Source organism: Monopterus albus, unplaced genomic scaffold (assembly GCF_001952655.1).
Source record: "Monopterus albus unplaced genomic scaffold, M_albus_1.0 scaffold75.1, whole genome shotgun sequence".
NCBI lineage: Eukaryota > Metazoa > Chordata > Actinopteri > Synbranchiformes > Synbranchidae > Monopterus > Monopterus albus.
Window position 1 is genome coordinate 1,420,027 of NW_018127955.1, and position 15,793 is coordinate 1,435,819.

At 40.4% G+C, this 15,793-nt stretch overlaps 1 protein-coding gene across 5 annotated transcripts in view; it reads right to left on the reverse strand.

Moving 5' to 3' along the window:
* The window catches only part of exd3 (exonuclease 3'-5' domain containing 3), a 37,263-nt gene that overhangs the window by 13,777 nt on the left and 7,693 nt on the right, over positions 1-15,793 (reverse strand). For all 5 annotated transcript variants that reach the window (XM_020605970.1, XM_020605973.1, XM_020605974.1 and 2 more), the window contains 13 exons: positions 15,046-15,185; positions 14,843-14,949; positions 14,682-14,755; positions 13,456-13,494; positions 12,982-13,148; positions 12,210-12,363; positions 11,824-12,022; positions 11,630-11,736; positions 10,779-10,956; positions 10,445-10,611; positions 9,408-9,626; positions 9,197-9,250; positions 8,928-9,059 (listed from right to left, as the gene is read on the reverse strand). In XM_020605970.1, coding sequence (XP_020461626.1) covers positions 8,928-9,059; positions 9,197-9,250; positions 9,408-9,626; positions 10,445-10,611; positions 10,779-10,956; positions 11,630-11,736; positions 11,824-12,022; positions 12,210-12,363; positions 12,982-13,148; positions 13,456-13,494; positions 14,682-14,755; positions 14,843-14,949; positions 15,046-15,185 — 1,737 coding nt within the window. The remainder of the gene's footprint in view (positions 1-8,927; positions 9,060-9,196; positions 9,251-9,407; positions 9,627-10,444; positions 10,612-10,778; positions 10,957-11,629; positions 11,737-11,823; positions 12,023-12,209; positions 12,364-12,981; positions 13,149-13,455; positions 13,495-14,681; positions 14,756-14,842; positions 14,950-15,045; positions 15,186-15,793) is intronic.

Sequence of the window (15,793 nt, forward strand, 5' to 3'; positions counted from 1 at the left end):
ACACATATGCACAAAAATACACTTTGAATGATTTATGCATGTCCATAATTTCACAGAAAAATGCACCACATGGCACTGAGCTATTTTCTCTCCTCTGGCATTTTCTTACTTTTGCAATTGTGGCTCATTTGTCACTGCTCAATAAAACCTTCTTTCTCTGCATGTTTTCCCTTATCATTATCGCATTGTTTTGTTCACTCTATTCCCAAATTTCTCATCCTTTTATATCTGCATTGCTTGTGCTGTCCATAGTGTTGAACCACACACAGATACAGAAACAAAAGCAAGCATGAGAGAGAAAGGAGAAAAAAAACAAGTGAAACTGCCTGAATACAGAGAATAAATCTATATCACCTGTGAAAAACTCTGTGTGTGTGTGTGTGTATGTGTGTGTGTGTATGTGTGTGGGTGGGTGTGGGGGACATGGGAAATTACGCACTACTTCATTGTATTGGTGTTTGGAGGAAAAGCCCTATTGAAGCTCTCCCTCCTTCCTTCTCACCTCTCTTCCTCCCTCTCTAACTCTCTCCTCCCTTTTCCATTCCTCCATCACTTCCTGCTTCGTCGTTCCCTTCCTAGCCATCTCCTCCCATCTCCCCTTGCTGTGTCCCCCTCCTTACTACACCTTCTTGTTTCCCTCTCTCCATCTCAACTTGCCACTGTCACATTTTCTCACATTTTCTCTCCCTTCCCTATTTTCTCCTCCGGTTTCTCTCAGGCTTTTGGGGAAAGCAGGGGCAGGAAGCAGCTTGGCTCTCAGACAATGGAACACATCAAAAAGCAGCACCAGCCTCACCAACTTCACACACACACACACACACACTCACACAAACAGAGCAAGACAAACAGGACATTCCAGCTGCCGGCTGCACCGGATTCCTCGCCTTGGCTAATCTGAAACGGAGAGGGAGACTGGGAGTGGAGCGGAGAAGGGAGACAGGGTGAGAACAGGGGGTGAGGGAGAGCAAAGGGAGATGGTTAAGTGAGAGGGCCAAGCAGAGGGCAAGAAGGAGAAACAGATACAGAAAGGGAGGGAGAGCCAAAATGTTGAGGAGCAAAAGGGGGGGGAATTGGAACGAGAAGATGAAGCACCACTGAAAGAGAATTTGCTAGTTTTTAAACAATAATGTGTTTGTCCTCATTTATGTCTAAGAGGGCACATGTTTATTGCAGTATCCATACAAATTAGTATAGGCATTTTATATGATGCCGAGTACCAATACAGGTGTTGTACATATATTGGTTGTTTTTTTAAAGCCAAAAAAAACAAACAAGCTATACACACATTCGTCAACCTTTCTGCGATCGGTAAGTGATGCCTTAGCAGCATCTGTCTGGGTGCTTGTGTGTTAATTTATAGTCACTCACACACACACATGCAGATACATATCGAGCGTATACCCGCACACACAGGTGTCACTGTGTTGCTATGCTATACTGGGGCCAACCTGACTGTGGGAAAAGCGAACAGGCATGATTTCTTAAAGACCAGATGCTTGGTGAGTGATGGCTCATCTTGCTCCTTATCTGTCTGTGTTTAAGTGTATCTGCTATTGTGTCTGCTCAGACACCCATAAAAATCAGCTTCAAAAAGAGTCAGGGACACATCTCACAGGTTACAAGCTGTAGGTTGTTCTGTGGGATTTTCACAGCACTTCACTTAAAGAAAACCTGTCTGCTTCTCACAAATTCAACATTTTACCACAATTGTGATGTTATAGCAGACTGAGTACTTCTAACAACCACCTACTGCAGAAGAAATACACATTAGGGATGTCATGATATACCAGTATTGACAATAACCGTGATATTTAAAAGGTGAAATATTGACATCATGTTAAAGCTACGCTATATGAAATGCCAAATCAATCAACTCTGCTCCATCCAGCACTCTCTCTCCCTGCTCCACTATGGTCTTCACCACACTCTCATTATGAGAATGCAACAAAACGTATTGATCAAGTAGAAAAAATTGAAAATCTCTCTTTGGTTAGAAAGATCAATCCTGCTCAAAACCTTTTAGAAGCTAATATCTCTGCACTTCTGCCAGTGCTGTTACTAGAGTACAGTAGTAGTGGAGGAAATGAAAGACAAGAGCGGGACTCTACATGCACCCGGGAATGCAGAGTTTAAAGCACTGATGAAAACAGCTCCTTCTAAAAAAAAGTCCCAAGAAGACAAACATTTTCTGATAAAGAAATTCCAAACTTGTACCTAAAAGTAAAAGCTGACAATGTCAGCTCTTTACACAAAATGTTCCCTCCACCTTTCTACACTCAAATTTTGAGTGCAATTCATTTGGCAAAAAAGAGACAGTATAGACAACAAAGTTAAAGATGAATTTCACTGATAGCATTATTTTGTTTTTTTCAAATTTTCGGTAGATATTGTGATAATATCATTAGCGTGAATTTTTTGGCCATGATAAACGCCTGGTATCGTGACAGCCCTAATATAGATACTTGAAAAATTACATTCTGTAAAGGTTTTGCTGCACATGGATTATATCAAATTATTGAAATAAAGTGTGATGTGCAGCATTTCACCTTCTAACATGTTTTTTTTCTCAAAGGTGAAATGTTGTGCCAGCCTCATATAGCCTAATCAATAGATAACACTATAATAATACCGCTTAGTCCCAATAATATTCTTATTTTCCTATTATTAATCCAATACCAACATATCTGTACTGTACATATAATAATAAATGTGACTGATATCCACCCTTGATCTGGACTGCGAACACAGTTTCACAGTGACCTCTTTATGCATTCCAGTGAAGCACACGAGCATGCTTACATGATGAATAATGATTCAGTGAGTCACTGGGTTAATGTTTCATTCCAATAAAGAAGTCATCTCCAGAGTAAATCCTACTCCATGAGCAGTGAAGTGAAAGCCTAATATTTGTGGTCATGTCTTACTTGCTCAGTCATTCATCAACGCACACACTTGAGTGACACAACATTCACAAAGTCCTTTTCCTGGTTTGGTTGCCCTACAGACAGACAGAAAGACAGCACGTTACCCTTGGGACAAAAAAAAGACAAAGGAGTAGATGATGGACACGCTGCCCATCAGTCTCTCCTACCTGCACTCACTAACAATCTACATACACTACCAGTCAAATGTCTGGACACACTTCCCTGTGTTATGTGTGACTAACACTTTCTCCCAGTGTGTGTTTTCACTTTTAGCACTTTCCCAAACTGTCTGTCTGTGTGCATGTGTGCACAAGTAACAGGAGACACTGAGCCCTAGCCACACACAGTGGGAAATATTTGGGATGGTTTCCCTCGGAATGTCTTGGCGTGTCTTTGGAATGCCCTCATCTCCACCATCTCCTCCTCTCCTCTCTCGCTCCTTTCGTCTCAAGAGAGTGGGAAAACGGTGGGACGCACAAATTCTACCCCCGTTTTGCCATCGTGAGGGACAGCATATGTACAAAGATGGCAAAGAAAGCCACAGTGCACAAACACACAAATCTTGCAGGTTTATGAAAATTTATGATGAAGGTTTCATAGCTTGTGTTTGACACTGTGCATATTTGTGATTATCTACCAAAGCTGTGTGCATGTATGTTTAAAAATGACCGGTGACTATGTTCTGTAGTGAACTGCTGTGTACCAGAATCATACACTGACATATGCACTAATGTACACACGCATACAATAGCAGCAAATGAAGGGTAACTTTAACATGTCTCAACCTCTCACATTCCTCTTCTTTCTCAGCCCACAGCTTTCTTTGTAGATTGAAGGACAGACAAGTGCTTCTATCACCTCGCCCTCCTTCACCACTCCTCTTCCTTCAATGTCACCTTCTTTAGAAGTTCTCTCTTCGTCACTAAAGAAACACTCATCTTGCTGGCACACAAACTGATTTCAGATTTTCACACAATAATGCCATGTCAACAACTTATTTATGTTTCTCCCCATCTCTGACTCACTGGCTCCTTGTCATTTTCTTTCATGGTTGTTCTATTTCTCATTCATCTTTTTTGTCCTCGCTGCCATCATTTTTGTTCCCCCCATCTCTCCCACCCCTCCCTCACACAGTGTGGCAGTTCCTGTTGCTCTTGTTTTCACTTCCCCAGTAGTCTGGTGCGTGGGAACCAGCATTTCTGCAGCGAGAGTGTCTATGACTGAGTTTGACTGTGTGTGCATACTTGACCGAGTTAATGTGCTCTCAAGTGCTGAGTGTGTGTAAAGGTGCTGAGGTGAGGTGTGTTGTATGTGTATGTTTTAGGCAGGTTTTTTTTTGGGGGGGGGGGGGTTGAGTGTGTATACTTGTATGTATGTTTGGCTGGTTTCATGTCTATCTCTTTGGCAAATCTCTGCTATCTCAACATGTCTATAAAAGGGCAGTATGATACATCAGAGGGAACACACAACCCTAAAGACGTGTGTGTGTGTGTGTGCGCATGGAAAGTATAGATACAGCAGGTTAGTGGCAGGGAAAAGATATAGCTGAATAAGGAAACTGAAATGGATCAGTCCCCAACTCCACCCTCCTACCCAACTTCTTGGAAGAATCCAGAGAGATTAAATTGAAGTTACATACAGTGCTGTGACATGCAGTATACTCCATCCTCCTTAATATACTTCTGAGTCATTTAGAGGTTAAAAGAGTCACTTTTTTAAGCAAATAGTAACATTGTGGAAAAACTAATTTTTTTTAAATAAATGTGTATTTATTTCACAAATAAATATTAAACCAAGTACTGTGTTCACATCAAGTAGTTTTCATTTGTGCCAAAGCTAAGATGAAACATTAAGTGTAGCTTTAACAACAGTCACGTAGAAGTGTCTTATTTGAACAGCAACAATATTTACTTCAGAGGGAGCCAAATGGATTCATTTTCTCTCACATAAACAACTGAAAATGGTATAAGCCTGTCTACAATACCAGAAACAAGTGCATTTCGGTAGCAACTGGCAAACAGAATATACATTTAAAAAAAAAAAGTATTTAATTTAATAATTTTAAGGATTGTCAACAATTATTTGACTTTAATTGCAGCATTTCTGTGAAATACTAATCTTGAAATTCTAAAGGACGTTTCTCAGTGGGTTATCCCATTCATCCTGTGTGGTACACTTCTGCCACAAGACTTACAGCGTACCTAGTCTGCAAAGCCTGTCCTTAGATTTGAGTTGAGGTTAATGTGATTCTGCCTCTTTTACAATGAATACACAAATAAATGTTTCCTTCAAATTACTTGTAAAAAAAATTACATGACACCCAGTTTTCTGGAGCCAAGTTTTCTCAGAGCCACACTGATGATAAATGATTTGGAACAACACATAAAATCATAAAAATTATAGAATTGCCAAGCTGTTTCCCCCCCCTCTTTATCGTACAAATATGAGCATACACACAAGGCCCTCCTACATCACCCAGTCCCTCTTAAGGGGTTTTTCCATTATAGGACTGTACCAAAACGTGTCACACCGAGTAACGCCTGTCACGGGTTATGCGTTTGTTTCCAATATGGTGCGCCTGTTTTGGAGGTGTGTTCTGGGAGTTAAATTTCAGCACCCCTCAGGTGGTAGTACTAAAATCAAGCACTAGGACTGTGCAAGGGAAGGGGGTGCATGTGTGTTGCGCAATCACCAGTGACTGGTTAAATGTCCGTGTCTTCACACCTCAAGCATTAGCATTATAAGCACCAAGTGACACACAGCTGACTGCGTATGTGAGAAGGGAGCAGCTCCTCCCTCCTCTAAACAGGGACCGACAGAGAGAAAATACAGTGGAAACACAAAGCAGGACGGGCCTCGTCAAGGCCAGAGGCTATGCTTGGTGATGGTTAAGGGAAGTATGAGGTATAATTCTCGTAAGGTTCCAATAGTGGAAATGCAGCATTAGGGTCTCCATGGTGTGGACAGACATTCCTGTGCCTCTAAAATCTCTGTGGCGCCTATTGATACATAAAGACAAACATTAACCCTTTCCCTGAACAAGCCTGTGGTTAATCTATTTTCTGTCTGCTCTTTTACTTCTCTTTCCTCACAACATTCATCAGTGGTGTTAAGTGTAGGAGGAAGAAACACATAAAGACAAAGGGAAAGAAGCTAGCTCATCCACTGTTAAACAGATTGCTTTACAATCAGATAACAAAGGGGTTAATTTTGCCTGGGTGGGCCGTAGAGCATTGCCGAGAGTGAAACACTTTCTCTCTCACATATACATCTCTACACACAAATCACGTCCACCTTAATCTGACATTAACTAATACTCTGACTATTTTAGTAAAAGTCTATAGCCTACAATCTTAAGGCAAGGTGCTTAAATATACTTTATACATTTTGTTTTTAGATGATAATGAAGACAATATTCAGTTCCATAAAATTATCAGTGACTAGTGGAAAAGACAGAGAAAGGGTGGGTCAATTCCACTGATTCTTTTTAAAACAGGCTGTAAAGGTTGTAAAAAACATTAATGACACCCTAGGATAAAGGTTTTCTCAGGTCTCGTGTCTTATGGGAAAGATTTGAGGCAGTGCTGTGACACACTAAATGATTTTAGAGCCTACATTTGGCTTTCCTGTGACCATAATATATCAAAGTGACTTCCTCTTGAAGTGGCACCAGGAGTGAATAATAAACTGGGAACATAGTATAATGACCATTTGGCCACTGGTCATTTTAGACAGTTTTTAGTGTGTGTGGGAGTGTGTCTGTGTGTCGTCATCACATCATCAAGACAAGAGGAGGCATTAAGGTGGTCCAGGTCTTAAACATTATGGCTCTGAAACAAATGCACCCAGTGGTGTATCTTGACACATTTGGGACCCCCTACTGGGTGAGAGCCAGAACACCCACGTTTAGAAACTGTCCTGCACGTGTACCCCTCCCAGTCACTACCACAGCCTTCACACACATACCAACACAAACACAACCGTCACAGCTCTCACACAGATTTAACTAATCAGCCACCCATGGAGATATCTCCAGGTCAAGTACCATACTTACTATAGCCATTGATAGTAACTGTCTAACAATAATCTTTGCCAGGATTCACAGACATGATAAAAAAAAAGTTCATGGCATCTTTATGCATATCGTTACACACTAATGTTTGTGTAACTTAAGAAAGAAGAACATGATACTGAAAGGTTTCTGAAGTATATTTTAACATATAAAAATATATCCAGTTTCACTTCTCCTCCAATTTCAACTTTTTTTCCCCTGGTGGTTAAATTATCCTCAAACTCTTTGTGCTTACACCATATGGGGAATAATTCCTTAGTAAATGCCTCACTTTATTTTTCCATTTATTTTGTCATTCATCCATTTCACAGTAGCATGTTGAGCTGTGTAATGCTAGTCACAGGTTCTGCATTTGTTTCCACTGCCCTCCCCCCAATTTGAAGTTGCACTCTGGGAGCTAAATTGCCTCAGGGTCTCCTCCCAGTTGGACATACCCAGAATACCTCCACAGGGGGGAGGCAACCACGGCACATACTAAGCAGACACCTGAATGTCCCTGAATATCTACTGTACCTTCAATATGAAGGAGCAGTAGCTAAACTTCAGTCTTCTTCTAAATGTCAGAGTCCCACATCCTATCAGTAATGTTCATCGCTTTTTGGCTGCTTGCATTTGCAATATTATTTTTTCGGTCATTATAGCCACTACAGTCACCAAGAACAGCTCCGGGCTGTGAAGCAAATCTGGCACAGTGGCCGAACTGCATTACTACAACTTTCATATTCATCATATGATGCATAAAAAGAGCAGCTGTAAAACAGTGAATACATTTTTCTGAGCATCACAAAGCCACAGAATGACTCATTTTGTTATCAGAATTTGAGCCACTGGGTCCAATACCATTTTGAAAGTCTAGTCGAGCTGTATAATATTTTTTATTTTATCCCATTAGTGAGCCTACTGGAAGTCAGCCAACTCAAACAGCAGGAGACCTGGCCCAATGCAAGTGCACATGCTCTATGAGCAATGGCATGGAAGCGTGCAGAAAGTCTGGGTAATTTTTGTATCTGGAATCCTGGAGCATGAAGATTTTTTTCAGTGTATGCACCACTGAGCACCTTTCAGAGGAATGAATAGGCACCATCTTGACCTTAATACAACCATGTCCCAACTAGAAAATACAGGAAAAGACGGCTCCAGTCCTTATGCAAGGGTTTGATTCAAGAGTGAACAGAGGCTGGCCAAACTATATGAAAGTTGTAAAGCATGGCCTATGGCACTATCCAGCATGTTATGACCCTCACCTTTGTCTGTTGCCTCATTAACAACACTCCAAACATTACATTTCTCAGGGTTTTGTCATTCTCCATTTCCCTTATAATGCATTATTTTCTTCCCCTTTTATTCAGTATTGCATAATATACCACAGCCACCACAAGTTTTGTTCTCATAATTCAAGAACTTAATGAGTTCAGCAGTGTTTATAACCACAGAACTATTGCCTGGAACTTCATGTTGCTTGTACTTCTCACTTATCTAGGAACTCAAGCTTTTCCTCTTTCTCAGCGAAAGCACTTGTGTATGTGAGCATCAGATGAACACAAACACCATGAGTGTAATCCATAGTACGTAATGTGCTGGAATAACTGTGCAACTGTTTGTATGTAATTTGCATTTTTGGCATCTGTTACACAAACTGGTCTTCCTAGATGACATTTCATTGTCTCACCGGCACCTGCAAAAACACACCCCCATCGAAGCAACCTCTTTGCTTTTGTAATGCAGAGTTGTTATCCGTCTGAATGTACATTTAGACTTTGGTGGCCCTACTGTAACATTCTCAGCCTTCACTGTCCTCATCATGTATTTATGTGTACGTAATGATAATCACTGGCATTATTTTAGCTAGAACACTGACAGAGACCGACAGCCATGAAGTTTATCTAAGGTTAATTTTAAAAACACATTCAGAATCTGCTCAAACCTTCTACCTGGCAGCGGCTGAATATATCACCGGGAGTGGGCTGGATGTTGAAGTGTCTCAGGACTCGAACAGCCTGGTCTCTGGCCTTTTCTGTACAGTCTAGGGACAGACAGCAACCCTCTCCCACCTGGGACCGCAACTATAAATATGGGGGGGGACACAGGTAACATATGTATACTAGCAAACAAGTAACACACACAAGAGCATACACACAAAATGAATCATAAGTTTGTAGATTTGAGATTTGGTTCCGAGTTCACATTAGTCAGTGCTTACACTTTGGTATGGTTGTCCACACGTGAGAATGACACGGCCTTCCGCTTGTGCTAACTGACACAAAGCAAAACATAGCACAATAAAAGAGCACATCAAATGAACGCAGTATAGATTAGACAGAAATTATTGGTTATCTACAATATTTAGTATTTTTCTTTAACATCTTTCTGTATGTCTACTGTCTCTGTATGTTTTCAGTCTACTAAGTCACCTTTGCTGCTACTCTGTGATCATCAGTGTTCTCCAACATGACCACATCGACTCCTAAACAGCGCAGGTACCTCCCAAGTCCCTGTAGCATGTTGTCACATACCACTCGCAACTGCTGGGGCGGCAGAGGGGGGGAGTCTTCTGAGGGCTTCTCGCCACACAGGTGGCCTTTCTCTGAGTCACAGTGAGCTGGACTGACCCTTTGATCCCCCTGACAATCCTAAATGGACATAGATGACAATGTGATACTTAACTGAGCCCCGGTGTGTGTGTGTGTGTGTGGGGGGGAGGTCAAAGCACAGGATGAGTTACACAACTACAATTCTGTAGGTTGGATGCTCAGACCCAGGTTTTTCAGTTGGACGCTATGTATTCATTTGGAAGCTTGAAGATTAGTATATACAGTAACTAAGAATTGTGAAAAGTATTAGCACAACAGTTGCTCAGAAAAAGGGTTGGCTCGACTTCACTAACATTTGCAGCCTGTAGAGTTAAACACACATCAGAAATAGCCATGCCAATGCTCTGCTGACTGCACACTTTAAAGATGTGCAAAGAAAAAGACTAACGTTTTGCAAATTAAAGGAAAAACCTTTTAGGCACTGTCCTTTTCAAATTACCTAAAAATCCTTCTCTGATGCCAACACCATCTCAGTTTCCTTGTTTCAAATCTAGCTCCTAACATAACAATGTTTCTAATAAACCAAAACCATATTACACTTATTCAGACTCAAACACAAACATGTCGGTTCAGGTCAAGAACAGGTCAAGCAGTAAATGGATTCTGGCTTGTATATTTTCTTGTCTCTTAATGAAAGTGCCCTCTCTTGACTTCAACCTATTATTCTATGAAAAACATCTGTCTGACATCTATCTAGAAAAACAGGAGAAAAGAATGAGGTTTTCTTTGTGTCTTTTATTTATTTATCTTCACATCAGAAACTTCAAACCATTTGCTGTCCATTGCAATTTCATAAAAATGCATTGCTTCTGTCAATAACATCAGTTTCTATGAAAAAATTACAAATTACCACCAACCTCTTTGCCAAGGGCCTGTTTCCCCTGTTTGGTCTGTTTCTCTTTCTTGTCTCCACTGTTCTCTGATTGGCTTGTAGAGATGCTGCGCAGGTCCGCTGGTAGCCCAAAGTATGCTGGGTTGCTGGAGAGGACAGAATACACATCCAGCAAACAGTAGGCATCTGCCACTAGGAAGAGGTTAAGAAACGAGGGAGGAAAAAGAGGAAGAGGGGGTGAATTTATTGGTTTGCAGTTCGTCAGGGATAACAAAATAATCTGTGATATTCTATAGTGAAAAGAACAGCAGCCATCTGTTTCCCTGTCATTGTGTTTGTGTGCATGCATAATAGCTTACCTGCATATCTAATTTGGCTGAGGCGCAGTGGACGTTTCTTCCAGTTGGACAGCTGCTCTGTCTTGTCCAGGGGTTTTCCCAGGACCTGTTGTACCAGTAGACTGAGGCCTTTTTCTGCAGAGTCTTCTCCAACTAGCACCTCTTTAGGGCCACTGTGAGTCCTGTTAGCCTTACCAAGCTTTCATAAAGCATTACAAACATAAAATTATAATTTCTCCACTAAAAGAATGTTTCCATGATTTCAATTACAGCAACTTTATTAGCTTTAAATAATGGAGACTTTATGACAGACTAGACATGTTGGCAATTTTAAACAGTCCCTCCCATCTTATGTCCTGTCACAACATCCTGTTTCGACCGGGCATTCCTTATGATTTTGAAAAATATGTCTTTAATTCCTCACATCCTGCAACAAGCAGTCTACTCCAGCAGATGGTGAAGCAACATCATCAGTTTGTGGCCCAAAGTGCCATTTCCACATTCCTGTCCCCTGCAGGGACTGTGAGTTCAAATACATTTATCTTAGGCAAAATAATGGGCCACAGCAGTAGTTACAGTATGTATCCAAGCTAGCATCCAAATATAGCCAAGAACAGCACAGACTATAACCACAGCAAATTCATCACAGTCCTCTAGTACAATAACCCTGGTTGCATGGGACACAATGGACAAGCAGTCAAACAGTTGTGCTTGTCGAGTTGAATCAGACTAATCTGAACTAAAAAGCTTGCACCAAAAACTTGACATTGAACACTTACAAACTTTGCTGTTAAATATTGTGATAAACTGAAAATAAATGTCTTAAGAATTTTAAATTAGAATTCTAAATTATCAAGCATGATTTTTGTTACCTTTTGGTGAACACTACAAAGATCAAGCATCCCCTCCATCTTCAATGGCTCCTCTAATGAGTGCCAAGTGGCCAAGAGACACTTGAGATCCCCTGCCATACTATAACCTGAAGGATAAAAAAAGCAAAATGTAAGAGACAAAATTCCAATCAGAAAGGATTAATTTGATTTAATCTTTCAAGACTGTTGCTTACCCAGTTTAAGCACATTTCTTTCAGCGAACAAGCTCCGAATAAAACCGATAGTATCTGGGTGTTGACAAAATTCATTTAAACTGAGGTCCAATAAGAAAACCTGGTCAAAAACTGCAAGCTGTATCAGGGCAACACTCTGTGATGAGATGCAGCCAAATGTGGGCTGCCACTCCATGTCAACTCCTACTATACCACCTTCCTAAGACAGAATAAAGACAGACATGGATAAGAGAGCAGCAAAACACATTTTCTAAACTAAGAGATTAACCATAAATGCTTTCATTAGTAATCCCAAGTGCCTGCCATCCACTATACAGATTAATAACTAGTGACACAAAACCATTTTATCAAAGCAGCAACATTTCCTGGTGTTTGCTTTCCTGTACCTTGAGGATAGTGTTTCTACATCTCTGGAGAGCTTCTGATGTCTCCACAAAGTGAACCTTGTCTTTGGTCAGTGGCGCCTGGTAGAACTTCTGACAGTAAGACTGAGATGGCATCCACTCCTCAGTTTGTGCTGGATCACTCCGATGTATCTGTCTGAGCAGAGGCCAGAAATGTGTGTTTTTGTGAGTTTGCACATTAAAAAGAGAGAGAAAAAAAAATTATGAATGCGGAAGTTGGATGGAGAACTTCATTACAGACAGAAAGGGCTTTAAAAAATGATAAAATTAACTATTTTTTAAAGACTCATACATCACACACCGCACAGCATTAGACTGTATGAATTAGCTTAGCGTCCCAATTACATATGAGATATATGGCACCTTTGACATGTGGCAAAAAAAAAAAGGTACCACTATAAGACTCAAGGGGTCATCAACGTCATTCTGTTTCAAGTCTGGCAACAATTTTAACACATATTAAGTCTGATATTTTAGACAACACAATGGATGAAAATAGTCAAACACATAATTTGGTAATATTTGCTAATAAGACAGTGCTAAGCAGCTGTGGCTTAAGTGGTGTAGATCAGTAAGACAGATTAAAACGCAATGATTTGCAATGTCTGAGAAAGGGGATATGGTGAAGAAATTTTTTTGGCTTTGTTACAAATCAGTGATATTACTGACACTGCAACAATTCCTCTTTACATGAAAAAGTACAGCCTGTACATATCACAAGTTGTAATGTTTATGTACATTCTGGCCAACTCACTGTAGATCAGGCGGGAGACTACACTGCGATTCCCATACCCCAAGGGGTAGTCGATTTCTGGGGATCTTGTATCTCAGTGACCACTGAGAGGCTTTCTGAAGACCACAGTACTTCAGCAACATCTTCACCAAGATGATCTGCAGTTCAGTATCATCTGCCACTACATACTACACATATAGAGTACACATATGTAGTTAGGGTGGGGATCACACATCATCCATATCTCATTTATACAAATATAGTATATAGTGCATCCATCCATCCATCCATCCATTTTCTTCCGCTTATCCGGGACCGGGTCGCGGGGGCAGCAGTCTAAGCAAAGATGCCCAGACCTCCCTCTCTCCAGACACTTCCTGGCCCAGCCGAGAGACATAGTCCCTCCAGCTTGTCCTGGGTCTTCCCCGGGGCCTATATAGTGCAGTAGATCTCAAAATATTGCCTTAAGCATGTCCACCTAAAAGCAAAACATACCTCTACATGGTCACTCCAGTTCTCCTCTGTCATGCTTTTCTAAAAAAATACAAAGAAATGCAAGTACAATAAATGAGACAAAATCAGTATCTCTTAATAAAACGTCTCACCAGAAAGCTTGACTATAATTTTGTCTTTTCCATAAACTTTGATAGTGTTGAGTTGCTGAATCCTAAAAAGACTATATTGGGAGTTTTGCTATAAGTGCCAATTTAATTACTCTTATTCATTCCCTGCAGTTCCGTCATTAGTTCTTTGCCCCACATGTTCATCCACTGCTGCCAAGGTTTTGTCAGTCTCTGAATGTTCTATTACATTTTCTTCTGGGACAGCAGACTCTTGCAAAATGCCTGTGATGCTGTATGTATTTACAGATAAAGTGAGGCTAGTTAATACTTTACTATAGAATTTCTTTTTCTCTGAAACCCACAGATTTGGGACTCAAAGTCGTTCTTTAGTAAACCTCAAATGCCTCCTCTGTTCATGTTTTGATCTATCCTATGCCATAAAATCAATGAAGATTCCACTGAGATCTGTTACCAGATTGTATTAGCAAAAAAAAAAAATCAGAATTTCAACAATTTGTACCGGTAATTAAAGTTGACATATGTGTAACCAAAACCAGAGTATGAGATCTGAGCAGCAGAATATGAAATTCTGAATAAACATTTCTCACAGATGACTAGGTCCTCTTTCTTCTCATATGTACATGTATATCACACTTATCCACAAAGGCCAAGCCTATGCTCACTTTGACTTACATTCTGTAATATCCAGGAAACTCTTCCCATGAAATCTTAGGCTGCAATTAATTAAAAGGCCTGACATGGTTTGCAGATAAAAAGGTAAGATAAAATCTTGAAATTAAATTAAAAAGGAAACCATATACTGTAGATCAGTGTAGGATGAAACACTATATCCAGTTGCAAATTCACTTACAACTCCAGGAAGCCAAACTGAACTAGACTCTCAGCATGGTTATGGAAGACAAGTAAAGAAATGAGGCTGTCAAGAAATCAGTCAAAAAGCTTAATGGAAAGAGGCAGATATTGGTGATGTACTCAATAAAAGTGTTGGAGATGATTGTATGCACCAAAATATTACACAAAATGAATATGTACTAGCCAAAAAAAATGCTAGTCTCTAATGAGTAAACTGCTTATATACCTGGTATACCATATATTATTATGTTTATTTAACTTTGAAAGCCTTATGCACGCCCTTACCTCCACAAACCTCTTGTACATCAGGAATCGCAAAGAGTCAAATCTCCTCTTGTGCAGAGCATTGGGACACAATCCTGCATCATAAAGACAAGATCACAAACATTTCTGCCTGAGACAGACACATACGTAACACATGAAATAGAACAAGTCCAGTCACACACCTGGCTGAATGGTGAACTTCTCCACAAGTCGCAAGACATGTTTGGTGAGCATTTTGGGCTGGATTTGGCCCATGCAATGTTTGGACAGAGAGAGGTGAGGAAACCTCCTGTAGGACACACAGCCATATAGATTTGGTACAGTGCCACACTGCTATATGGCTCACTATATACAACTGATTCTCATGCATTCACACATTCCATACTGGTATAGCTCTTCCACACTGAAGCTGGGATGACACCAGGAGTCGAGCAGTGTGACCAGACGTATTTCTAGATCACTGCAGCCTGTGACGAAGGACTCTGCCAAAGGCATCTTACCCTGCAAGATTAGTGGTACACATATCTGCAGAACAAAATCAAAGATGACACTTTGGAAAGTTAGTTAGAGATTCAAAATACTACAGTACATTAGAAAAAAGGACATTTTAGACAGAACAAATTGAAAAGAGGACATTTTGAGGATTTCAGCTCCAACAACTCTGATGTGAGCTAATATATTCATGGCTTTTAAATTAACATGCAAAATGTTACAGATATACAGACGTGGACAAATTTGTTGGTACCCTTCTGTTAAACAAAGAGAAACTCACAATGGTCACTGAAATAACGTGAAACTGACAAAAGTAATAATAAATAAAAATTTACTGAAAATTAACTAATGACAATCAGTCATTGCTTTTGAATTGTGGTTCAACAGAAGCATTAAAAAAAAAAAAACTAATGAAACTGGCCTGGACAAAAATAAAGGTACCCTTAACTTAATATTTTGTTGCACAACCTTTTGAGGCAATCACTGCAATCAAGCAATTTCTGTAACCCCCAATGAGAATTCTGCACCTGTCGACAGGTATTTCGGCCCACTCCTCGTGAGCCAGCTGCTCCAGCTGTCTCAGGTTTGAAGGATGCCTTCTCCAGACTGCATGTTTCAGCTCTTTCCACAGATGTTCAATA